Source organism: Pan troglodytes, chromosome X, assembly GCF_028858775.2.
Source record: "Pan troglodytes isolate AG18354 chromosome X, NHGRI_mPanTro3-v2.0_pri, whole genome shotgun sequence".
Lineage (NCBI taxonomy): Eukaryota > Metazoa > Chordata > Mammalia > Primates > Hominidae > Pan > Pan troglodytes.
In genome coordinates this window covers 31,910,310-31,937,290 of record NC_072421.2, presented here as the reverse complement: position 1 = coordinate 31,937,290, position 26,981 = coordinate 31,910,310, and the positions used below count along the sequence as shown (strand labels likewise).

Sequence of the window (26,981 nt, the reverse complement as noted above, 5' to 3'; positions counted from 1 at the left end):
TTCTGATGAGATTAACATCGATTTTTACCTCTCGGGAATTCTGCACACCACGGGAACTACCCCCTGAGTTCTGATTGCTCTGTGCAAGCTCTGATCAACCCCTAGTTTAGCATGGACTGTTCACAACTAAATCAAAATCCAGAGTTAGAGAGCTAGGATGCCTGGAGCCACCACTTATATTGGATTGGCAAAATGCCAAATAAGTAAGTATAGCATGTCACCTGTAAAATTATTCCTTTTTTCCCCACCAAGAATAGAACTCACTAAGTTGACAGCACACTGTGTCAATATATTATAGAAAAACCTAATAGGAAGAAAAGAATGGCAGTTTTCACTGCATGCCCCCTAAAGGTATATTTCTTAATAATTTCCAAGTCCACTGAAAACTGAATTCTGAAAATTAGTTTTATCTTACTACCCACCCTATTTTATCCCAAATTTAAGCCTTGCCTGTACTTCTTTGATATTTAATATTTTTTTTTTTTGAGATGGAGTTTCACTCTGTCACCCAGGCTGGAGTACAGTGGCGTGATCTCTGCTCACTGCAGCCTCCCTCCTGCCTCAGCCTCCCGAGGAGCTGGGACTACAGGCATGCGCCATCACACCCGACTAATTTTTGTATTTCTAGTAGAGACGGGGTTTCACCATGTTGGCCAGGCTGGCCTCGAACTTCTGACCTCAAGTGATCCAGCCAACTTGGCCTCCCAAAGTGCTGGGATTACAGGCATGAGTCACTGTGCCCAGCCCATAATTAAATATTAACCATTGGTTAATTAATAATTATCAATAATTAAATATCACTCAATGATTTATTATCTATTCATCAATATTGCTTCTTTAAAAATTTGTCAAAAACAATAGCCTAAGACTTAAAGACAAGACATGTCATTTCTGAGATTCTGTAGTCACCTATACCAAATGTCACCCTCCCTAATGTTTTTATGAAAGTAAAGATTTGTATTTTTTTATGTTAGTAATTGAAGCAGTAGTTCATTTGTGGCTGCCAATGAGTTGACTAAAAAAAAACCAAAATCTCATTTTAACATTGTCGAGAGAGGAAATCCTTTGCGTTTGGCCTTGGATTGATAAAAACGAGTCTGGAATACTATATACGGTAAGTGAATATTAAAACTAGAGTTATGAAATGTTGCTTTAGTGTTCTCAGCCTTGGAGACTCAAAGTATCTTATCAGAAAGGATACATTGTTTTAATTGTTCCTCATTATATAGAATGAGAGAGCATCATTTCTCTCCTTTTCCTCCCAGGTGGCCGTCGAGGACCGAGTCAGGCAGCTGCATGAAGCCCACAGGGACTTTGGTCCAGCATCTCAGCACTTTCTTTCCAGTAAGTCATTTTCAGCTTTTATCACTTAACTTTATTGCATCTTGATTAATAAGAATTAACAGTTGAAAAAACAAAAGAATTAAGAGTTGAATTATAATAATCTTTTATCAGATGCAGTAGAAGCATAAATCATCCTGAAATATAACTTGGTTGATAAGTTGAGAAGGTTAGGAAGAGGAAGCCCAATTGGATCATTTTGTCCAGTCTTCAGCTAATGCATAATTGTTTCCTGCAATATATTCTCAAATGTTAACCATATTAATATTTTTGAGTCTTTTTGAAAAGTGTGGAACACTTTGCTCAGGAGCCATGCTAGTATTCTCTGTATCGTTATCCCAATGTTAGTATATGGGCTGCTGAAGCAAAAACATACTTTTGAGTTTTTAATTTCTGCCTATCAGTTCAGTTCATAAAGCTAATAATTATGATATCATGTAATTATAATATGATCATTCAATATATGTTACTGTGACTCTATAATTCTTTATCTCTAAATAATTCATTAAATACTCCCTGCCTTATGAAATGAGTGACAATTCTCAAAAGAAGGCATACAAATGGCCAACAGGTATATGAAAAAATGCTCAACATCACTAATCACCAGGGAAATGCAAATCAAGACCACATGATATATCGTCTTACCCCAATTAGAATGGCTATTATTCAAAAGACAAAAAATAACAGATTCTGGCGAGAATGTGAAGAAAGGGAACTCTTTTACAGTGTTGATGAAAATGTAACAGTAAATTAGTAACAGTATGAAGATTCTCAAGAAACTGTAAATAGAACTACCTTACCATCTGGCAATCCCACTACTGATTATCCATCCCAAAGCTAAGAAATCAGTATATCAAAAGGGTACCTGCACTTGCATGCTTATCACAGCACTGTTTAAAACAGCAAAGATGTGAAATCAACCTAAGTGTATATCAACAGATGAATGGATAAAGAATATGTGGTATCTGTACACAATGAAACACTGCAAGAATGAAACCATGTCATTCACAGCAACATGGATGGAACTGGAGGTCATTATGTTAAGTGAAATAACCCTGGCACAGAAAGACAAAAATCGCATGTTCTTACTCTTGTGGGAGCTAAAAAAATTGATAATAAACATAGAATAGAGTGATAGATACTAGTGGCTGGGAAAGGTGTGTGGGTAGAGGGGGAGATAAAGAGAGGGTGGTTAATGGGTACAAACATCCAGTTAGATAGAAGGACTACGTTATATCATTTGACAGCAGAATAGAGTGACTGTAGTTAACAACGATGTGTTGTATATTTCAAAGTACCAAGAAGAAAGGGCTTGTTGGGAATTGTTCCCAATACATAGACAAATGACAAATACTCAAAGTAATGGATGCCTCAAATACCGTGACTTGATCATTATGCATTCTATGCCAGTAAAATATCACATTACCTCATAAATATGTAAAATATTATGTATCAGTAATAAATAAATACTGTGCCTCCAAGTTGAAACCTCAGCCTATGGGCATTTCCTTTCCCTAACTGTTTGTATCCTTTTTTTTTTTTTTTTTTTTGAGAGGGAGCCTCATTCTGTCACCCAGGCTGTGAGTGCAGTGGCGTGATCTTGGCTCACTGCAACCTCCGCCTCCCGAGTTCAAACTATTCTCCTGCCTCAGCCTCCCGAGTAGCTGGGACTACAGGTGTACACCACCAGGCCCAGATAATTTTTGTATTTTTTAGTAGAGACGAGGCTTCACCACGTTGGTCAGGCTGGTCTCGAGCTCCTGACCTCAAGTGATCCACTCGCCTTGGCCTCCCAAAGTGCTGGGATTACATTCGTGAGCCTTGTATTCTCCTTTTGTTCTTGACCTCTAGCCATTCTTTTTATTTACTGGTTTTGCTATTTTATTAATTATGTTTTTATAATTAATACTAAGAGAAATAACCTTGGTTAACTGAAAGTTTAAGTATTAGAAAATCCTATTTATACAATATTGCATATTAAATTGGCAAGCACCTGTTTTCCTCTGATTAATGTTAATTTATACCAGTTTTTATTTGATTATAAAAGTATATGTGTTGAGTTTTTTGGTATTTAAAAAGCCATACTTTACCACATGGAGTTAACATCTGTTAGCATTCTGATGTATTTCCTCGTGGTCATATATGAGTATATATGAGGGTTTATCCATCATTTTAACGCAATTACTTTGTGCCTAGAAATGTTACAGATTTTAACTAGTTTAATCCTTATAGCAATCCCTTAAGGTAGGTACCATTATTATACTCATTTCAGTGATGAAGAAACTGAGGCACACATTCATACAGCTAGTAGATGAGGGAGCCAGGATTCAAACTCAAGAAGTTGGCTCCAGAGTCTGTGTTTTTAAGCATCGCACTGTAATTTTACTTAATTTATATATTTTATAGAGAGGAAGTAATTCTGTATGATCTCCATTCTTCTGCCATATTCTTTCATTGCCATTTTCTGATCGTTTCCTTTCTTTTCCATTCTCCACGGGTTAATAAAAAGATCCACGCTCACAAATACTTTAAAGTATTTGAGTAGATGTTGTCATGTGTGTCTTCAGTTGGCTGTTGTCTTTTTGAACAAAATTTCCTGGAAGGTGTTCGTCCTGTGTTTTTGTCATACATCGACAATAGATTAAGAAGAAGTATCTTATTTTCTGGACTGGCTCTAACTTTATTATCCGCATGTGGTCTAGTTATTTGGACACAGTTTCACAATGCTTTGGAGTTGCCAAGAAAAAGGGATAAGTTAAAGCAGTTTATCTAAATCAATGGGATCGTGGCTTTTAGGAACGGCTCTAGAAAAATGATAAAGGCTGCAGATTTTGTCTTCTGCATCTTTCCAAATCTCTGGTCTACTTAACTTGCCTTAGTGACAGCCATTCTATTCGATTTAATTGAGATTAAATGTGATAACATACTCCTAAGCGACTCATAAACCATAAATAAAAAATAGTACTATTATGAATATTAATTACTCCTCAGACACCAGGTATATTCATTCATATTTTCTTCTCCCTGACTCCCCCTCTGAATTCCCATGTCTTACCCATTAAAACCTATTTTCAGAAGATGATATACTCATTTAACCCAAGTGATAGGTAAAGTTTAATGTGTACTTCTCCTGGGTTATTTGCATTTTATTAGTGTGAAAATCCGTAAGCCTGAGGTGGTAGAACATCCGCCGTAAGCTCTGAGCTGTGAGGAAGGAACTTTGAGGGGCCAAGGGGAGCATTCTCACACCTTTCAAACCATATCACATCAGTGCCCACTTCCAGAAAGGTCAGGCCTGTTAGACACAGGTATTCATAAAGAGACTGATCTACCTGCCTGAATGGAGCCAGCCCCGGAAGTCATCAATCTCTTGGATGCCCATGTGGAATATCAATATATGCTTAAAAGCTTTGCTTGCAGGTATAAAGAAAATACCAACTTGGTTTAAGGGATATTTAAGAAATAGGACGGTGAGACTAAGGATGGATTGTTTCTTTACATTGTACTTTTTAAAATTACAAAGGTACTCTATACACATCAAGAAAAATTTGGAAAGCCCACAGTACAAACAAGAAAAGAAAAAGTATCCATAATCCTATGACTCAGAGATAATCACTGTCAGAAATTTGGTTTATATACTTTCTGTATTTCTCTTGTGGTTGCGTGTGTGTGTGTGTGTATCAAGGTTCTATCTTTTTTTTATTTTTTAATTTTTTTGTTTTTTGAGACAGAGTGCAATCTCAGCTCACTGCAACCTCCCCCGTCCTGGGTTCTAGCGATTCTCATGACTCAGCCTCCCGAGTAGCTGGGATTACAGGAATACGCCACCACGCTTGGCTAATTTTTTGTATTTTTAGTAGAGACGGGGTTTCACTATGTTGGCCAGGCTGGTCTCGAACTTGTGGCCTCAAGTAATCCACCCACTGAGGCCTCCCAAAGTGTTGAGATTACAGGCATGAGCCACCACGCCCGGCCTCTCTCTTTTCTTTTAAACCATGCGCAGATAAAAACATGCTACAGTTTTATGACCTGCTTTTTTCCCTTAAAACTATCTTTACAATATTTTCATGTGTTTAAATATTCTTCTTCAGAGTAATTTTTCTAATGACTGGCTAATACTCTCTTCTGTGGCTGTACCAAATTTACCAACACAATTCTAAATTGCTCAATATTAAGATTATTTCACAATCTTTATTATATCGAGCATTGTGGCTAATATCCTTTTTATACCTTTACAAATATCTCAGATTCTTTCTACAGGATAAATGCCTAAAGGTGGAATTGTCATGTTAAAGAATGTTTACATTCGTAAGCCTTTTCAAGTGTATTGCCAAACTTACCTCTAGAAAATTGCACCAGAAATTGGGTGTGCCATCCAAACCGTATTTGAGCTAGGCATGGTGTGGCTCATGCCTATAATCCCGATTCTTTGGGAAACTGAGGCAGGAGGATCACTTGAGCCCAAGAGGTCAAGGCTGCAGTGATCCATAATCCCACCCCCCGCACTCCAATCTGGGTGACAGAGCAAGACCCTGACCCTAAATTTAAAAAAAAAAAAAAATCATTTTTTATGGCTGCATAGTATTCCATGGTGTATATATGCCACATTTTCTTAATCCAGTCTATCATTGTTGGACATTTGGGTTGGTTCCAAGTCTTTGCTATTGTGAAGATATACCTAATGCTAGATGACGACTTAGTGGGCGCAGCGCACCAGCATGGCACATGTATACATATGTAACTAACCTGCACAATGTGCACATGTACCCTAAAACTTAAAGTATAATAAAAAAAAAAAAAATCACCATATTTGAAGCAGGACATCTCTGAAGTCACGTATTTGCTACTATAAAAGCAGCTTCCCCCCACCAATGAATAAAAATATGTTTTAAATATTCCTCTAAGGTCATATTAAATGAATTTGAATTGATACTTTTTTTTAGACAGGCCTGAGTTGATACATGTTTGGTAATGTGCTTTCAGGTTACTATAAATAATAATAGGGTGGCTCCTAAAGCTTAGAAATTACAAAGAGAAGAAAAATAAGGGGGAACTACTAATTGCACCCGCCAACATAAACATGCTTACTGTCTCTGTTTATCTTATTCTCTCTCTCTCTCTGTCTCGCACGTGTGTGCACTCTCTCTCTCTCTCACACACACACACACACACACACACACACACACACACTCCCCTTTGGAAATTATTTGGAAATTACATTACCAGCTGTCTGTTGTTTATCAGAAGACAGAGGCAGCCTTTTACTAAAAAAAAGAATTCACTGTTTCTTCCTGGTGGCCCAATCTCTACATGTTAAAGAAATTGTTTCTTTTATCTTAGATCTAAGAGAAAATGAGAAGAGAAAAGCGTTGTGAAATATGACCCTTCTCCACTGATAGACACTAACTTGTCCTTACTTCTAGTTTTAATATACTGCTACTCCTAATTGACTTCTACAATTTAAACCAAGAAAAAGGAGAAATTCTAATAGTGTGACTTCAAATATGTATATAATTTACAATAAAATTATTTAAATTATTTAAATTATATACTAATATATAGTTATATATGTATAATTGGTAGGTATATTGTCAGTCTCTTCATATGTCTGTGATTAAGAAAGTACTAAAGTATTCATTGGTTGGCATAGTAGTCTGAAAATTGTCCTTTTCTTTTGAAGAGTTTAAAGATTTGCTGGGCGTGGTGGCTCACACCTGTAATCCCATCACTTTGGGAGGCTGAGGTGGGCAGGTCACTTGAGGTCAGGAGTTCAAGACCAGCCTGGCCAACCTGGTGAAACCCCCATCTGTACTAAAAATACAAAAATTAGCTGGGCGTGGTGGCACTCGCCTGTAATCCCAGCTGCTTAGGAGGCTGAGGCAGGAGAATGGCTTGAACCCTGGAGGTGGAGGTTGCAGTGAGCTGAGATCATGCCACTGCAGTCCAGCCTGGGTGATAGAGAGAGACTCTGTCTCAAAAAAAGAGTTTAAAGATTTTTCCTGACCATTATTTCAATTCTCTGGTCTTTTGTTCTAAATTCTAGTTTTCTCACCAAGAAAGATCACTATATATTTGGGTAAAGGGAGAAATGATTCTATAACAGTAAAAAGAATCCATGGTTTTCTTAATATTTTACAAGTTCCAGAGGTCCCTTAAAAGAATATTTTCCAAGCCAGGTTCTTTAAAACATTAATGTTATATTAGGTTTTGATAACTGTCCCTTGAAAAAAATAGTACTGATTAATAAGATTGGAAAAACACTAGGTTTCAAAGATAAGCAAGTTTATTTCTTGTTATAATTCTTGGAATTTTTATTATACACTGAGAGTCTAAGAGGATAAGGAGTCTATAGTTCTCCAGTTTTAGGTGACTGTGGAAGCCTTTTTCAGGCACACCAGTTAATTTCACACTAAACTTTATGCCATGGATCACAGTGAATCTTTGCCTTAATGTGGTATTTGCCAGATGCTTTAATGACAAAAAATTTCTGCTAAAGGTTGTAGAAACGTGGTCCAATTAAAAAGAAAATGAGTATTTATGAGGCAAAAGGGTCAAGTCCCTCTCTTTACTGAAGTTCCCAGCCCCACTCCCACCCAGGAGCCCTCTTGTGCTGTGGAATTTCCTAACTGGAGATAAGCTTAGAAAGTATCTATACCAGTAGTTTCCAAACTCTGAGGTGTGGCTCAATAGCAAATCCTAAAATCAGTTTAATGACTTACAACCAACAATTTTTTACTGGAATGGAATGGAATGGAACAGATTAGAAAATATCAGAGTGCATTACCTAAGCAAGGTTAAGTGTTGTTTTGGCGGTGGTTAATTTGTTAGATGTGTGTGTACATGCATGTGTGTGTGTGTGTGTGTGTGCGCGCATGCACGCCAGATCACAGTGTAAAACGGTTTTCTTCTGCGGGTTGCAGTCGAAATAGTTTGAGAAACATTGAATCATTCCAGCCCTTTCCTTATTTTACAGATAATGAAATAGGTGCAGAACGATCAAATGACATAACCAAGGTCACAAAGATAGTTATAATACTGGGACTGGAACCCAGTTTCTGTACTTCCAAGCCACACATCACACTGCCTTACCCGTTAAGAAGAAATGCCCAGGCCAATAACTGTCTAGTCCATCTGCTATTGCCAACGATTATTCTCTCGTATATTCCTCTTCGTTTGGCCATCCTAAGTTGATTTACATAACCTAAATTTTTCTCTCAACACCTCTGGGCTAAAAACTGCCTTATCAAAATGGTATCGATAGTGGTTACGAGTAAAAGCTGTAAAATCAAACTGACTGGGTTCAAATATTGACTCAGACACTTTATGCTTTTTTCTTTCTCTTTATTCTTCATCTTTAAAATAGGGATAATAGTAACATATTTGGTCAATTGTAAGATACACTTTTCCACCCACGTTTCAACAGTTCTGAAATCAGAATGCACCATACGACCAATGGGATATTGAATTCGGTGAAATATGGCTGTATTATTTCATAGGGTTACAGTGAAGATCAAACAGTTAATATTTGTAAAACCCTTAGAATAGTGCCTGGAACATAGTAAGTGCTATTCAAGTGTTTGCTATTAGCTTTAGCATTAGTATCATTATTACTATCAGCTTGATAGTATAACTTAATGCATGCCTGTTAGAGTCAAACTAGTCACGAAAGTTTCATTCATTCTCTTGCATTTAATGGTCAGTATAAGTAGTTCCTCTCCTTTCTGAAGATGATTTCCAAGGATCTAATCTGAAAGTCCAGTGTTTTGCACATTAGAATGGCTCAGTAGTTGTTTGTATAACTAATGAGTGATAAATAATCAAAAAGATAGACCTTAATCTCTAAAACGTCAGGATAGTATTAGTCTTGTTGACAGTTATATTCTACAGTACCTAATGTGGTATGTGGTACTTAGTAGATGTTCAGTAAATATTTACAGAATGAATTATGTCTTATACCCAAAAGAAGAAGAGGTAAATTCACTCTTGACATTGATAATACACAGAGACATGAGATTTAGCATAGTGGCTGTCACATAGTAGACACTCAATAAATAATGTGACCTTTTCTGTTGCTTCTCAGCAAAGACTAATAGCATTCATAACTTTATATGGTCGTTTTTATCAAAGTCGACTGTACCATGTAATACATTAAGGGAAAAGGCTGACTTCAAAATTACAGCATGATCACAACTATATTACAAAATAAAATAAAAATAACAGAAATGTACACATAAAAGAAAAATGGAAAATAAAAAGATACCAAAAGACAAACAGTTATTGCATCATTTCTTTCTTTTTACTTTTACAAATTTTCTGGTAATAGCATGTACTACCTTTGTAATGGAAAAAAACAATAAAGGTAACATTTTATACTCCAGCTTTTAACCAGTGACCTCTTGCAGTGGCAATGGGACTCTGAAAGACAAATTTCCTTTTTACTATTTATTCTGAATTTAAAAGCTGTTTCATTGAGTGACCTTCTCAGATTATGAGACACTGTAAAAAGAAATAACTGATCAATTATTTCTTGCAGGCTTTACAATCTTAACTGCCTTAATCATATCCCTGGTTAAGTCTTTTTCTCTCTTGTCAAAGTGACTCAAGCTTTTACAGTTTCTCCTTGATACATAGGGCCTAGCAGTTTGTTTCTATCTTGAGAGTTGCCAAGCTTTCATCCTGGACATTCCCCACTACACATACACACTTAATTTTAAAAAATAGGGGAAACCTTTAAGCACATCTAATAATTGCTGACATTTCACTTAACAGTGCTCCAGCCTATGCTACCAGTGTCCTCAGGGGACAGACAATTTGAAATATGAGTGGGGCAATAATTTAAAGCTTCAGATTGGCTTAAATAAGCCATCATGAGGCCGGGTGCGGTGGCTCACGCCAGTAATCCCAGCACTTTGGGAGGCCGAGGCGGGCAGATCACCTGAGGTCAGGAGTTCAAGACCAGCCTGACCAACATGGAGAAACCCTGTCTCTACTAAAAATACAAAATTAGCTGGGCGTGGTGGCATGCATCTGTAATCCCAGCTACTCGAGAGGCTGAGGCAGGAGAATCACTTGAACCCAGGAGGCAGAGGTTGCAGTGAGCCGAGATTGCGCCATTGCACTCCAGCCTGGGCAACAAGAGTGAAACTCCATCTCAAAAAAATAAAAACATAAAAATAAGCCATCATGATAAAAGTCAGAAAGAATTTTGCAGGTCCAATGTGAGATGATTTGCAGGCTAAAATTCTCTTTCAAGTAAAATCTCAGGGTGAAATGATTTGAGCCAGTTTCTTCAGCAGTCACGTGTTGTCCCAAGTGTTAGGAATTTGGGACAAATGCCATGTGACCTACCAGTGATGCTGATAATGCCCCTATAAATTCAAAGACAGCCTTTCCAATGCCCATAAAAAGCAGCTACAGCAGTAATAATTATATTCTCTTCTTAAAATGTATTGTCATGGCCCTTTTCTCCTTTAGCTCAAATGTATACTCCCCAATAAGCTCTCAGATTTATTTGCTTTACAGTATCATTAGCAACCAGATTTTGCATCGTTGGCCCTATATATCCCATCAATTTGAACACATGAGGAAACAGAACATTTTTGTTTCTGCTATGGGAATTTCTGTGCTGGGGCTGGCTTACAATGGCTCAAGAGAGCCAATTGTAAAATATACAGGAATTGTGAGCTAGTTATTAAGCCTACCTTTGGTAGCTTGAAATCAGGCATAGTGGGAAGATTTACTCCATGGAAATTGGCAAATACTACAAATTGGGGCACGTTGTTTTTTTTTTTTTTTTGCATAGATGGTTTCCCAGAAATGACTAATTTATCTATGTTATTTGGATCACTCAAGTCCCTGTATGCAAAGAATCTTCTTAAACTTAGCAGGAAGGATGCTCAGGATCCAAATATTTATCTGCCTTGCAGAGTGACCACTCATCCTGGTTTGTCTGGGACTTTCCCGGATTTAGCACTGGAATTCCCATTTTCCAGGAAATCTCTGTAGTCCCAGGCAAACCAAGATAGTTGCTCACCCTAGCCTTAGGTAAAATCCCTAGAAATAGAGCTCTATTTAGATAGATGGGGCTTCTTGTAGAAGTAATTTGTTCAGGTGAAAGGGAGTGAGGGAAGCAGGATAAAGTAAGAAGGATGCTGGTCAAGGAGTTAAGTGGGAAGGAAGAGACTCACTTCAGCTTGATCCCACAGGGAGCTCTGGAGAACAAATTGTCCCTACCTTGAGATAAGGGGGCTGGGCTTTTTGTTTGTTTGTTTTGAGACGGAGTCTTGTTCTGTCACCCAAACTGGAGTGCAATGGCATGATCTTGGCTCACTGCAACCTCCGCCTCCCAGGTTCAAGCTATTCTCCTGCCTCAGCCTCCCGAGTAGCTGGGACTACCACGCCTGGCTATTTTTTTTTTTTTTTTTTTTTTTGTATTTTTAGTAGAGATGGGGTTTCACTAGGTTGGCCAGGCTGGTCTCGAACTCCTGATTTTGTGATCCGCCTGCCTCGGTCTCCAAAAGTGCTGGGATTACAGGCGTGAGCCACCGCGCCCAGCCAGGGCTGGGCTTTTATTTTCCCATGTGAATTAGTCATTGTCTGTGGATTTCTGGGGAGTAGGAGATAGCAAAGCAGTTCCCATTTGGCCAAGGGAGGATTTCTGGTGAAAGGACCAATGAGGCCTTAGCAACCAACACTCACAACAACTGCGGCTGGGTGAACCAGCTCAGTAAAAGGGATCTGAGTGGAACAACAATAGTATTAACCTCTCCTAGACTTTATGAAGCTGCTATCATACCCCATGCATAATCTGGCTTTAGAGCTGAATGGGCGCATTTAGCTGGATCACTAACCACCACTCCTTCGTCACGTACTTACATGGAAATCAGCCTGGTGGCATGGAAGAGATGAGACAAATGTCTGTTTCTTTCTTATTTCATCTTCCTCATTGTGACAGATTCTTCTGGGCCTCATGAGGAGCTAGGGCAAAGAGACCAGCACCAGAGTTCTGAATCAGTTTTATAACATGGGCACTATTTTGGTGGAATGCTGGCTCTGAAGGGTGTATTTTTACACTACCCAGAAAATGAAGGCATTTGTGAATTTGGCCTGGGGTAGCATTTTGTCATCTGTCCAAAATACAAAGCTTTGCACAACAGACATAGTGGGATCACATCCCTGTGGGCAAGAATCATTACTTTCGTTTTTCCATTTGGATGTTTTCCATTTTCAGAACACAACCAGTTTGGGATTACAAAGTACTTTCTGGTGAGAACTTTGAAGTGAGGACAAAAGGCATTTTGTTCTTTAGTAGACTTACATAAACTGTTCCTGGTTTAAAAACCATTCTAGATTTTTAAATAGACTTTCAGATATCTGCAGTAAAAATCATCTTGATTTCAGCCGACTGCAGGTACTGCTCTGTTATGTGCTATGTCTCCTTAAGGCTGTAAGGGACAGGGATAGGCTTAGGTGATAAGGAACATTTTCAGGATACAGAGAGGCATGAAGAATAACATGGGCCGGGCGCGGTGGCTCACACCTGTAATCCCAGCACTTTGGGAGGCTGAGGTGGGCGGATCACGAGGTCAGGAGTTGGAGACCAACCTGGCCAACATGGTGAAACCCTGTCTCTACTAAAGACACAAAAAATTAGCCAGGCATGATGGCGCACACCTGTAATCCCAGCTACTCAGGAGGCTGAGGCAGGAGAATCGCTTGAACCCAGGAGACGGAGGTTGCAGTGAGCCAAGATCACACCATTGCACACCAGCCTAGGCAACAGGGCGAGATTCCATCTCAAAAAAAAAAAAAAAAGAAAAGAAAAGAATAACATGGAACAACAGACACCATGAAACATGTTTGCTTCTTTCTGTATATGCATTTGCTGCCATAGACTTCAGACTATTACAGTATCATATCTTCTCTCTTCTCTCCACCTAACACCTTCTACTTATAGTTTCTACTTTCTTATGACTTCCATTTTCTTCCTTTGTTATCTGACTTTTTAAACTTCCCCACCCATCTGTCATCTCTGTTTATCTCTGTGTATTACATTCAAGCTCTCCAAGAAAAAGCATCTGATTGGATTAGTTATTTATTATCCATCTAAGGGTAATGCCATCTCACAGGCCACAGGCCAGACTGTAAACCAGGCTTTCTTGACCTGGGCACTATTGGCATTTGGGGCCAGATAATTAGTGGAATGCTGGCTCTGAAAAGTGTATTTTTACACTACTCAGAAAATGAAGGCATTTGTGAGTTTGGCCTGGGGTAGCATTTTGTCATCTGTCCTAGAATACAAAGCTTTGCGCAACAGAAATGGTGGGATCACACCTCTGTGGGCAAAAATTATTGGGGGCTGTCCTGTGCATTATCTCTGGCCTCTACTCACTACATGCCAGTAGCACTCCCCTCCCTTAGTTGTGACAACCAAAAATGTCTCCAGACATTGTCTGTCTGATGTCCCCTGTTGGGTGAAATTGCCCCTAGTTGAGAATCACTCCTTTATACCAATGCCTGCACAGTTTGTGGTAACGAAAGTCATGTGGAACACTAAATACAGTGACCTATGCCTGAGGAATTATTTGAAGTTGCTTTTCTGCATCCTTAGGGACCCTTTAGTCTCTCGATGAAAGGGAGTGTCCTCAGCAGACAATCTTCGGGAATTGCATCAGCTGCCTCACCCAAGATCATACCCCTTACAGGGGCAGCTCTTCCTGATCAGTGTAGGGGAATAATGACCTGGCCATTTTGGCCCAACTCAGGAGAACATGAGCTCAAGAGCTCCCATGGGGTTGAATGAGACTGTCACTGCGTCTGCATTCACCTTGACTTCTCCCTATTTCTATTCCTGTTTCTTTCACTTCCCTTCCACAGTTGTCTATCCTGCTCTCTAATCATTGCCTTAGAGTTGGCTTCCTGGAGGAAGCCAATCTGTGAGGGGGCAATGAAATTGACAGGCATTTAGAAGCATCTAAGAAAAAGGTATTATAATAGGCCCATTACAGTCACTGGGTAATTTGATTTACTCTTGCTTTCATAATGAGGTTGATTATTTTGTTCAGGGTAAGTAGTGATTATTATTATTTAAGGTGTCCAACCTCGTGATCTCCATTAATAGGTAAGGACTTTGGGGACAGCATAAAATTACATGAATCTCTTACCTTAAACCTTAAGCTCAGCAGCATACATGCCCATGACAGGCAAGAGTTAGAACGTAAGATGGTCAGTAACATAGATCTTGAAAGGAAATATGTTGGAGTGTGAGCACTTTAAGGGCATAGGGCCTGCATTACTTTTTTATTAAAAATAATTTTGCATCTAACACAACATCTTGCATATTAGATGCAGGATATGCCTTGATTGAATGAATAACTGGGCACTTAAAAGATTGTTCCCAGTCTAATAAAATGAAAGAACTTAGCCTAGTGCTTAGTCTGATGTCCAGAAAGAGTTAATGAACTTCACTTTATTTTCAGTCAGTTAAGAATTGATTCACTTTGTTACTCAACAAATGTCTATTGAATGACCAATGTAAATCAAACTCTGATCTAGGAACTGGGGAAACAGCAGTAAATAAAACAAAGTTTATTTATTGTGGAGCTTACATTTTAACAAGAGAAGATGGACAATCAGGTCATGATAAGTTTGATTTAAAAACAAAGAATAAAGCAGGCTAAAGGGGCTAGAGGATGGGAGAAGGGGACCCTTTTAGTGGAGTGGTCAGGAATGGTGACATTTCAGTAGAGATGTGAGGAAGTACACCAGTCAGATATTGGGGGACAAAGTGTTCCAGGTGGAGGAAACAGTAAAAGTAAAGGATCCAAGATGGAGCATGCTTAGAGGGTTTGAGAAATATTAATAGCAAGGAAGCCAGTATGACTGAAGCCAAGGAAGAAAGATGGTGAATGATAGGAGGTCAGTGAGTGACCAAGGGCCAGACGAGGAAGGGTCTTATCAACTATGGTTGGCTATCGTTAAAAGCCTTTGGCATATATGCTTTGTGAGAAGGGAAGTCATAGAATTCTGAGCTAAGAAGTGACATGGTGCCTGTAGCATTGTTACTTACTGTGCCTGTAGTATTCATTCATTCATTCCTATATTTATTAACAAAAACGAGTCACCTGAAATATGAAGATCAAAAGAGAATTATTGCCTTGGGACATTTCAATACCAATCACAAAAGACAGACCTATAAAAAATGACCTCCTACAGTGGTAGTAAATAGTGGGTGCTATAGGAGTAGAATGGAAGGGAGGAATCCATTCCACAGTGAGAGAAAGGAGATGTTCTATCTAGATGAGTATTAACGCATATTGTCCCTGAGGCTACCTGCAAATCCAAAGTAGAGGGTATTCCTTTTGATAGGAACTTAGCAAAGAATGTTTATAATTGCTTGGTCCCTGATCTCACCTAGCAAGAGTCACAAGATGCATTCAGTGATGAAAAATCAGTTTCTCCCTTCTACTTAGCCATTCTGATAAGATGAATATCTCGGGCCGGGCGCGGTGGCTCACGCCTGTGATCCCAGCACTTTGGGAGGCCGAGGCGGGTGGATCACCTGAGGTCAGGAGTTCAAGACCAGCCTGACCAACATGGTGAAACCCCATCTCTACTGAAAAATACAAAAGTTAGCTGGGCATGGTGACAGGCACCTGTAATCCCAGCTACTTGGGAGGCTGAGGCAGGAGAATTGCTTGAACCCAGGAGGCGGAGGTTGCAGTGAGCCGAGATCGCGCCATTGCGCTCCAGCCTGGGTGACGGAGCAAGACTCTGTATCCAAAAAAAAAAAAAAGATGAATATCTCCCTTTCCAGTTTCGTGTGTAGTCTCCTTATAGCCCTTCTGTTCAGAAAAGGGATTTCTTATGTATGTATAATGAATATAAATATAGGTTTTAGAGAGCACTAATGTTTTAATGAGATAGAAATAGGCAGACGAGAGAGAATAATTGAAGGATTAGTCAACATGAGGGCAATTTGATATGGAAAGAAAAAGTCTGAGCAGGAAATGTCTGTGAAAAAAAAATTCGAAGAGGAATGGAATGAAATGAGCTCATTTATGGTGTGAGTTAGGGACAGAAGGGATTTATTCTCAAGAGGTGAAAAGTGAAGGAGTTCATGTTATAGAATTTGACCTAGACCAGCTATCAAGGGAAAGAAAGTAATTCAAAAGACTTGGTCCAGGAGATCTGGAGCAGATACATCTATTAGAGGAAGATTCAGTTTTGAACTGCATCTTCAGTTATTCCTGGAACCCAACACAAAAGCTCATGACAACCTTGTTATCTTCAGGCAAAAAAAAAAAAAAGGGGGGGGGGCAGCAAGGCTTATGTCTTAAACAAGACAGCACATAACTTCAGGTCAGAGAATTCCATTAACATGAATCACCGACACCAATTTAAATAGGAAAAAAAATAGTAAGCTTGGTTATGTAAAAATTTAGTTTAAAAATCAGAACCAACAATTGAAATTAAACAAGAATGTTTTATTTATTTCTAAAAATATTTAGCTATTTATTTTGAATTCTGAAGCAATACTAATATAGTATATAATGATAAAACACAGTTGATTTTCATAGTAAACATCAGCATCAGAATGCCAAGAGGAAGATTTGTCTCCGTTCATGTTTTATTACTCTGAGAACCGCGTAACATTTTTTAAAGAGTCAGAAAATGGCTAGAAAAAGAGGAAGAAAGATTATTTCCTTAACTAGTTCCCTGGTCCCATGCTTTGGTGGTTAACAGTCAGTTTAACTCTAGAACCATAGAAAGTCTCTGTCACTTTCCTGGTTACCCTGGGATTCCTCACATTGGCAGTAAGTTCGTGAATGAGATAAATATCCTGATAACTAGCTACATTAATGATGAAAATAATTATAAATGTAGGAGTTGGAATTTTTAAAAAGTATCGAGCGCTCTGTGCTCTTAACACAGAGGAAGCATTTTGCATAGATGAACCCGTTTAATCCTCACACCAACCTTTAAAATAAGGACTATTATTGTCTCCATTTCACAGAAGCGAAAACTGAGACTAGAACAATTTACTAACATATTCAAGTTCATACTTGTAACTATTATGGATTATCAGCCTTAGAAAAGGGGTTCCAGACACCAGTGAATAGCAACCCACACGTCTCAACTGCACAGACCAAGGAGGATGATAATCCCCATTAATCTTTGCATGTTAGTAGAGGCAGTGGCTAGTAACAAATGGGAGAGACTTTGGCTGGAGGATATTTTTTATTCTTTAATCTTTATGATACTGTTTCCCCTCTCCCCTTCTCTCTCTACTCCTCTCTCTGTCAGCTGTATCCACAATAATGCCACAATATAACTACTATACAAGAATATAAAGCTTCTGTTCTCATGCTTATGGGTCTACAGGTCAACTGTAATTCGGGTGATCTGGATAAAACTTGACTGGAAAGCTCTACTTCATACTGAAGCATGCCTGGGTTTGCCTCTAGGCTGTGAGTTCAGTTTAGATGGTCTCTAAATGTGTTGGGTTGTGAGCCCCAGACTAAAGGATCAGAAGCAACCTGGGGCATGTTCTCATGGCAGATTGCCAGTGTGACAAGCCTCTGTTCACATCATATCCGCTAAAGCAAGTCACATGGTCAAGCAAGCCAAGGTCAAGGAGCTAGGAAGCACACTGCGCTCACCATGAGGCCATGGCTAAGGTATACATGTTTAGTTCTTTCACAACTGAGTGAAAAATGGGCCCCAAATTCAATCTCTCCTGTACTCTTTTTGCTTTAATTGCTGTCACAGCTTTAGTTCTTTCTCACTCTTCTCGCTTTCTAATGGATGTACATCCCATCTATAATCATTTGGTTTTTAATATCTGAGTTGCTCCCTACTGTCTCAGGTTTCAAATTTTACTTTCCTTGAAATTTCCCTGGTGCCTAATACAATACCTTTCACACAGAGAGCGTTCAGCAAATGGTGTGGACTGCCTGCCGTCTTTTAAAAGTACATCTGCAGAGACAGTAAAGGCACCTGGCGATATTGCATTGACTTGTTAGTAACCTGACTTAACCCAGATGGCCCAAAGACTGTAACCACCATTACCTGGAGGAAAGTTCCCTGGTAATGCAGTCAGCCAATTATGTTCGAATTTACTCGAAAATTCCTTGAGCATAAATTATTCATGGCTCTATTTATGTAGGTATCTATCTTCCTATATCTGACCTTAGGAAGCTTGATTGCTTTCTTACTCTTCTAATAATCACCGTGATGTTTTTGAAGTTTTCTATAAGTCGGTTAGAAGCAGCTTTTTTTTTCTTTTTTTTTTTCATGAGTAATGCCGCCCAACTTTGGCTATTAGACTTTGTGTGACTATGCAGCCATCAGCACTGGATATTAGATATAGTTTTATCTCTGCAACTCAGTCACCTTGCCAAGAATTTTAGTATGAACTCTTGACTTCCCAGATCAAATGTGAGCCTGATACTCTAAATGACTTGGCAATCTACTGACAAATCCCATGGTGTGGTATTCTGTTCACCATGTGCAATGGTCTCAGAGCTCAGCATTATCTGTCTGACAGCTCATATAATATTTACAGGTTGTTATTCGTTATGAATTTTAGTTAGCCATAAAGATTTTCACAGCTATGGCAGACATTAGAGGTCTCATTCATCACTCTTGTGACCTTCCTCTCTGGAATGTAGCCCATCTGTCTCTGCTGTTGAAATCTTTATGGAAAATCTGCCCATCTTTGAAAGTTTAGTAAGTGATCTTAAAGTTTTCATTGAATCTTTACTTTTGATATACGATATAGACATATAAAGCACTATCCTTATTTTAATTTAACGTTTTGAAAAGTGTTAAATTTAACTTGGCCTTTCATTTAAATGACAGAAAACTTACTCTTGCTACAGGAACTATATGCGTCACATCAAAAGAAAATAGAAATCATACAGAAAAAAATTGGAATGGGAAAAATTACACATATATACATATATATTCAACACTAATAACTACATGAAAGCTTAAATACTGTATTATAATCTTGATTATGACTTTAGGAAATGAAAAAGATAGAAATACATTTTGCATATAATTTAACGTTATAAAGAAACCCTAAGCAAATTCAGTAATGAAGTGAACTGAATAGGCTGGGTTACAGAGCACAAGAGAGGGATGACCAACAATCAGATGTTGCCCCTTTCCATTTCCATTTTCCTCTTTTTATACACAGCTTCTCAAATGCTTGCTTCCCCTCCGTCTACTCCCTCCTTCAGCCTCTGATCACTAGTGTGAAATTGCCCTTTTGAGGTCACCAGTGATCGTGGGATCAAATACATCTTCTTCTTCTACACCCTTAGTCTGTCAGGCTCAAGAATTGTTTATACTTCACCAGCTAGGCTGTTCTTGTGTTTCATCCCACTGTATTCTAGCTTCTGTATTATTTTTCTTTGACAGCAGTTCTACTGTCGCCACCATTTGGGGGCATTTGCCAGGGTACATTCCCTTTTGTTTTCCTCCACTGTACTCATCTTTTTTTTTTTTTTTTGTACTTTTATAGCTTTCTTGGGGTATAATTATATGCAAAAATATGCATATTTAATATATGTAATTTGGTAAGTTTGGACATATGTATACACCCAAGATACTATTGCCACAATCAAACTAAAGATAATGAACATATTCCTTACCTACAAAAGTTTTGTGGCCCTTTGCTTTTGTGTGTGTCTGTGCATGGCAAGAACACAACATGAGATGGACCCTCTTTTTTTTTTTTTTCTGAGATGGCGTCTTGCTCTGTCGCCAGGCTGGAGTGCAGTGGCACAATCTCAGCTGACTGCAACCTCCACCTCCCAGGTTCAAGCGATTCTCCTGCCTCAGCCTCCCGAGTAGCTGGGACTATAGGTGCGCGCCACCTCACCCAGCTAATTTTTGTATTTTTAGTAGAGATGGGGTTTCACCACGTCGGCCAGGATGGTCTCGATCTCTTGACCTCGTGATCTGCTCACCTTGGCCTCCCAAAGTGCTGGGATTACAGGGGTGAGCCACCGCTCCTGGCCGAGGTGGACCCTCTTAATCCCCTTAAGTTTTAAGTGCACTACACAGTATTGTTAACTATAGACACTATGTTGTACAGCAGATCTCTAGAACTTACTCATCTTGCATAAGTGAAACTTTATACTCATTGAATAACAATTTCTCGTTTCCCCTGCCCTGTCTTCTGGCAACCACTTTTCTATTTACTGCTTCTATGAGGTTGACTATTTCAGACACTTCATAAAAGTGGAGTCATACAGCATTTATCCTTCTATGACTGGCTTATTTCACTGAGCATGTCTGCAAGGCCCATCCACATTGTCACCAATGGTAGGAACCTTCTTTTTTTTAATGCTGAATGGTATTCCATTGTATGAAAATGTGGTGTATACATGCAGTTCTCTTTGTACGATCTTCCTTCCTTAAAGAGTCCACCCATTCTCATAGCATCTGCTATGATTCTAGTACTTATGGTCTTGTCCTTTCACTTGCATTTCAGTGAAAAGAACCAAACTTATGCTGATGCAAATACCTGTACACAAATGTTGATACCAGCTTTATTCATGATTGCCAAATGCTAATCAGTCTATGGGCCTCTGATTTTCACTGCATAAAATATAAACTAATCTGTTTATCATTCATGCTGATGAATGGTGGATAAATGGTCTAGCTAAGAATGAAAGATCTGTTGTATAGATGTCATTGGTCTAGGAAGACAGAGATGTAGAAAGAAGTACCATAAGCCCAGGCAGTTAGATACTATTCAAAGGCATTTCTCTCTGCCATACTTTATACTACATGTGGCACATTAACAGTAGTTAGGAGTGGATTCAAGGCTGAAGATAAATGCTGCCCAGGTGAGAGAGAAAGAATTGGTTCCACAATTACCATCATTCAGACAACACATCATAGATATGTGATTACAAACATTATTTGTGTGGTGATTAACATTTTACAAAGCAATTTCATATTGATTTCCTCATTTTATCCTGACAACATTTTGGTGAGGGAGATATCATTATTCCCATTGGAATATAAGGAAAATAAGGCTTAGGCAGGAAAAAGACTAGCTTAAGATCATGAAGTGATAGGGGAGTCAGGACTCAAATCCAGTTCTTCTGAATCTGTACTCTGGACATTTTCTGCTATATCCAGCTCCCTCTCAAGATGCTGGATTGGGCTTTGAAATAGAAAGCCAACATCCTGAGTGCCTTTCTAAACTCTGAGTTTTACAGTCTATCAGGGGAAGAGGAGAGTGTGAGAGGAATGTTCCCAAATAATCTACTGTATCAAGCAGTATATCTAACTTGCTTTGAGAATTATGCCAACTAAATACTATTGACCTGCAGAAAATTGATTTTTCTCTTTACACTTATATCAATAAAGAGAGGCTTCTGCTGCCATAAGTGTAATTTATGTAAAATGTTTTCAAAACATTCATAGCCTTTAATCAAGTAAATATACTTCTAGGAATTTTGCTTTAAAAAATTAACTAAAATAAGTGCAAAGATTTATCTACAAAGATGTTCACTGTGGCCTTACTTAGAACAGTGAAAAACTGGAAACAACTTATATGTTCCCAAAGAGGGAATTTATTCAATAAATCATGGTACATCCATAAGTGGGAATTTTTTAGCAATGAAAAATCTGTTGTAACCCTACAAGCCCACTCTTAAGCATTCACCTTAGAGAAATGAAAACTTATGCTTATGCAAACACCTGTACACAAATGTTGATACCAGCTTTATTCATGATTGCCAAATGCTAAAGGCAACCTAATGTCTTTGAACAGGTGAATGGATAACTAAGCTGTAGTACACCCATATAATGGCATACTACTTAGCAATGAAAAGAAACAAATCGTTGATACAGCAATATGGATTATGCATTATGCTGAGTGAAATAAACCAGTATCAAAAGGTTACATACTGTATTTATATGACATTCTGGAAAAGACAAAACAAGTCAGTAGTTGCCAGGTTTTGGGGCTGGAGGAGGAGTTGACTACGAAAGGATACTATGAGGAAATTTTGGGCATGAGGGAACTGTTTTGTCTCCTGATTGTGATGGTCATCACACGAATCTATACATGTGTTAAAAATCACAACTGTATACAAAAAAAGTGATTTTTACCATATGTAAATTTTAAAATAACAAGTCAATTACGGAAGAATATATAAGCATGTAGAAAAATTGTTTATATTATGTTTCCCATAATATATTTTGAGAGAAAAAAGGCAGTGTAAAAACCTTTGTCTATGATAGGATCTGAATCTCACAAAGTAAATATGTGTATATGTGAAATAATGTATATGAAAACGTTAACAAGTTATAGCTGATTGGTGGGAATACAGAGGGTTACAGGGGATTTGAATTTTCTTCTGGATGGATTTTCTACAACCATGATATTGTTTTTGTAGTCAAAAAGAAAAATACTATTGAAAATTAAAGAAAAAATAAAAAAAAAATTAAAGAAGGGCCAGGCACTGTGGCTCACGCCTGTAATCCCAGTACTTTGGGAGGCCGAGGCAGGTGGATCATGAGGTCAAGAGATCAAGACCATCCTGGCCAACATGGTGAAACCCCGTCTCTACTAAAAATACAAAAATTAGCTGGGTGTGGTGGTGTGCGCCTGTAGTCCCAGCTACTCAGGAGGCTGAGGCAAGAGAATCACTTGAACCCGGGAGGCAGAGGTTGCAGTGAGCCGAGATCATGCCACTGCACTCCAGCCTCGCAACAGGAAGAATGAAAGGCATGATGTAAGGGATGGTGTCCAAGCTGAGCCAGGAATCATGTGAGCAGCCATATGGTTTGCTAGTGAAGGTGGGGTCGGGATATTTCGATTAGAAGCAGGCTTGGCTTCACCTAATTAAACAATGGCTTAAACAAGGGAGGGGTTTAATGTTTCTTGTATAGAAAATCATAGATAAGCTGGAATGGTGACTCATTTTCATCAGGAACTCAAACTTCTCATGTCTTTCTTCTCAGCCACTGTCTTAATGTATGGCTTCTGTAGCATAAGTTGTCAGAGCCCTGCCCATATGCCCTCTGGCATTCACTATGCCCACAAACACCAAGCCTAGACTTCCATCTACAAACACCTGCAACTCTGACTTTAGGCCTTTGCTGGCCATTGGGGCCTGCTCATCAGCATAAGGAGCAGGCCAGAAATGCCAGGGATTTAATGACTGCCCCCTCCATACTCCAGGAGCAGCCCTCAAGCAATAGTAGATAAATAACCCAGTTCCCTCATCCCTTGAGTGAGATAACTCTGAAGTGTGCTCTGCACTGAAGTCCTCAGCTGCTCCGAGCCCCAGGTGACCCCAGCAGCAATGCGTCCTTTATCAGCTTTCTTACCTTTCTGCCTTACTTCCCAACTCTTCTACCAGTGCTTCCTTGAATTGCCACCAAAACTACTTACACTTACCTTCTCTTTTTTTTTTTTTTTTTTGAGACGAGTCTCACTCTGTCACCCAGGCTGGAGTGCAATGGCACGATCTTGGCTCACTGTAACCTCAGCCTGCCAGGTTTAAGCGATTCTCCAGCCTCAGCCTCCCAAGTAGCTGGAATTACAGGCGTGCACCACCGTGCCCGGCTAATTTTTGTATTTTTAGTAGAGACGGGTTTTTGCCATGTTGGCCAGGCTGGTTTTGAATTCCTGACCTCAAGTGATCCGCCCACCTCTGCCTCCCAAAGTGCTGGGATTACAGGCGTGAGCCACCGTGCCCGGCCCCACTCACCTTCTTGTCTCATCTACTTATGGAGGATTGCAACTAGATGGCTTCCATTCTCCTGGTTACTATGGCTCTCCCCATCATCGTATCTGTGTTCCAGGCAGGAAGAGGAATGGGAAAAGGGCAAAAACTGCCTCTCCATTTGGTGAGCCACCTTTAAAGAACTTTCCCAGAAGCCTCACACAAATACCCTCAGTTGACATGCATAGTCCTTGGGAACATGGCTGCATCCAACAGTTAGAAATTCTGTTACTAAAGAAGAAGGAGACTGGGTATAATACAGGCAGCCTGTCTGTGTCACGGAGCACAGGGGTCTGAAAGCAAGGACAAATAAAACCATTAAGGTCATGTAAGGAAGGACTGGGATAAAAAAGTGAGGGGGAGTCAGGATGTAAAGGGCCTTGAATACCAAAGGAAGGAATTTTAAATTTAGTTTATTAGCTTATATATATGAGTGGTTTAAAATTAGTTTATAAAATATGGAAGGTTTTTGAGTAAAAGCAATGGGCTCCAAATAGTACTTTGGAGAAATTAATCTATTAGTGCTACACTGGATTAGCTGAGAAGCTAGGGAGAACCTAAAGACAGCTATGAGGCTATTGCCATGACATCAGCATGAGAAAGTGTCTACACTTTGTCCTGTAGTGTGAGTCCACTCTCCACACTTCCCTGCCTTGCCCTGGGCCTTGTGAGGTTGACCTTTGTGGGCTGCATGAATGGAGTCCCCAGCCCTCCTAGCTTCAGGCTGGGCTCAGCCACTGGAGCACCATGGTGGGAGACAGTGGGAAATGGAGAATGAGGTTGGAATGCTTATTCGCCTGACTCCCTCCCTACCTACTTCCCTTGACCAAAGATCCTGTCACATGACCAAAGATCCCCTTTACCCTATGCACATGCTCAGTGGCTCCCTTTTAAAACTATTCTCCCTTGTGATCTCCCTACACTGTGCAAGCACCTTTGTGAACAGCCCGTCTACTGAAGTCTCCTCAGCTTACCCAACTTGATTGTGCCATCTGTTTCCTGCCAGGACCCTGACTGATACAGTCCCATTATAATATATGTTCTTGTGAAACCTCATCCCATTTGAATCATAGGTCCTTAAGGGTGAGGGTCATGTTTGGACTTCTTTCCCCAACCCACCCTTGCCTGCAAATACCTAGCATGGAGCTAAGCACATCATATGCGTTCAGTAAATACCACTTTATTGATTTTAATGCTGGAATGGCAGATATGCTTATTGAAAGATATCCTCAGAGACTAAAATTAAGAGCAAAGTAGCAGGAACTGTGTCTGTCTTACTTACTGCAACAGTGCCAGAACTTTGTACAATGTGTAACACAAACAAGGTGCTCAGTAACGAAATGTTGCATAATGAGTGAAATGATGTTAGTTACCTTTTTTCATTGGGAACTGGGGCTCTGTTTTTGTCTTTTATCAAATGAAAATAAGCCTCATCTTAGCTCTTTTGAAATTAGCATCTCTGAAACTGATCAGATAATTTATTTGGGACATTTGAAACAGGAGCTATGGTGGAGATTACAGATGACAGGGAGGCAGTTTTTGACCAGAATAAAAGGAAGCTGTTTCTAATCATCACTAAAGCTATGAAAAATTCAAAAAAAAGCTCCTCCATAATGTGATGGCAGTAAAGTTGTTCAAGCAGCTCCTGGAAAATCATTTGGTGGAAATGATGTAGAGAGTAAATGTGGATATCAGATATAACGTAGCAAACTTGGACTAGATGATATAATAATCCTTTTAAAGATTTATGTATTTACTTGGCTTTTTGGCAAAATATTTATTATCGGTTATGTACCACACATGATAAAATAGAGTGAAGTTCGAAGACTAAACAGACTTCGTTGTAATCCTGGTTGCCCTCTCTACTAGCTGCAAGACCTGGATTAGTTTACTGAACGTTTCTGAGCCTCGGTTTCTTCATCTGTAATAATGGAATAGCATGATCTCACAGGGTGCTTGAGAGAATTACCTCAGGTAACATACAGTGTAGGGCACATAGTAGAAATACAACATATTTGTTTTCCCCTTTATTTCCTGGATCATCTATCTGATTTCATCTTGAGTAATAAACCAAAATTAGGATCTAATTTATGACCTTACTAGCTCATTTGATCTCATGTGCTCTAATGTGATACTTCAACATCTGCAAAATGAAAATGACAATACCTACCTCACAGGTCATTATGAGTATGAAATGAGCGAGTTTAGGTCATGTTTCAGGTACATAAGTTGTTTTCAATAACTCCTTGTTCCTTTCTCCTCCTCCCACCTTCCCCCTCACTTCCTCTAGATCAGGCATTCTTAATGAGTGTGATATTGCTCCCAAGGGGGTGAAAATTGTTTCCTGGATAATGAAAAAACCTTACTCTTTTTATGTGTAAAGAACAGATACACATAATCCATAAACAGACATACAGTACATCTATAGTATTAAAATTTTATGAGGGATAAGATGACTAGAAAAAAAAAGTCTAAAAGGATTCCTAGGGTGTGGGGTGCAGAGATAGTGGGGAAAAGATTAGGAAGCATTGCTCATTTTATCAATATGGAATGTGTCCATAAGACCATTACCAGAATTCCCGAGTACTTCTGAGGAGCTAGGTGCCGGTGGCTAGTAGATCCTCCCTAATGCCTTTTGTTCAACCCCAGAGGTGAGTTTTCTATTTTACCTCCAGTGATTGCTGTATCGGTTATTTATCTAAACTGCCCCCACTTTTTTGACCCACCTATGTTATCAAACTCCAAATCCACCAAGTATGAGAAAAGTAGAGAGATGAATGAATGTATTTGTGTTGGAATTCCAGAAAGTGCTCTTTTGGCATGTCTTAAAATAACATTAGCATTCTTTTTAATTTTCTGGTTAGGCCCCTATGTTGATTA

General features: G+C 39.2%; 1 protein-coding gene across 15 annotated transcripts in view; it reads left to right on the top strand.

Annotated features, from left to right (window-relative positions):
• DMD (dystrophin) overlaps positions 1-26,981 on the top strand; it is a 2,616,526-nt gene that overhangs the window by 2,382,119 nt on the left and 207,426 nt on the right. For all 15 annotated transcript variants that reach the window (XM_063804906.1, XM_063804905.1, XM_063804907.1 and 12 more), the window contains one exon: positions 1,266-1,344. In XM_063804906.1, coding sequence (XP_063660976.1) covers positions 1,266-1,344 — 79 coding nt within the window. The remainder of the gene's footprint in view (positions 1-1,265; positions 1,345-26,981) is intronic.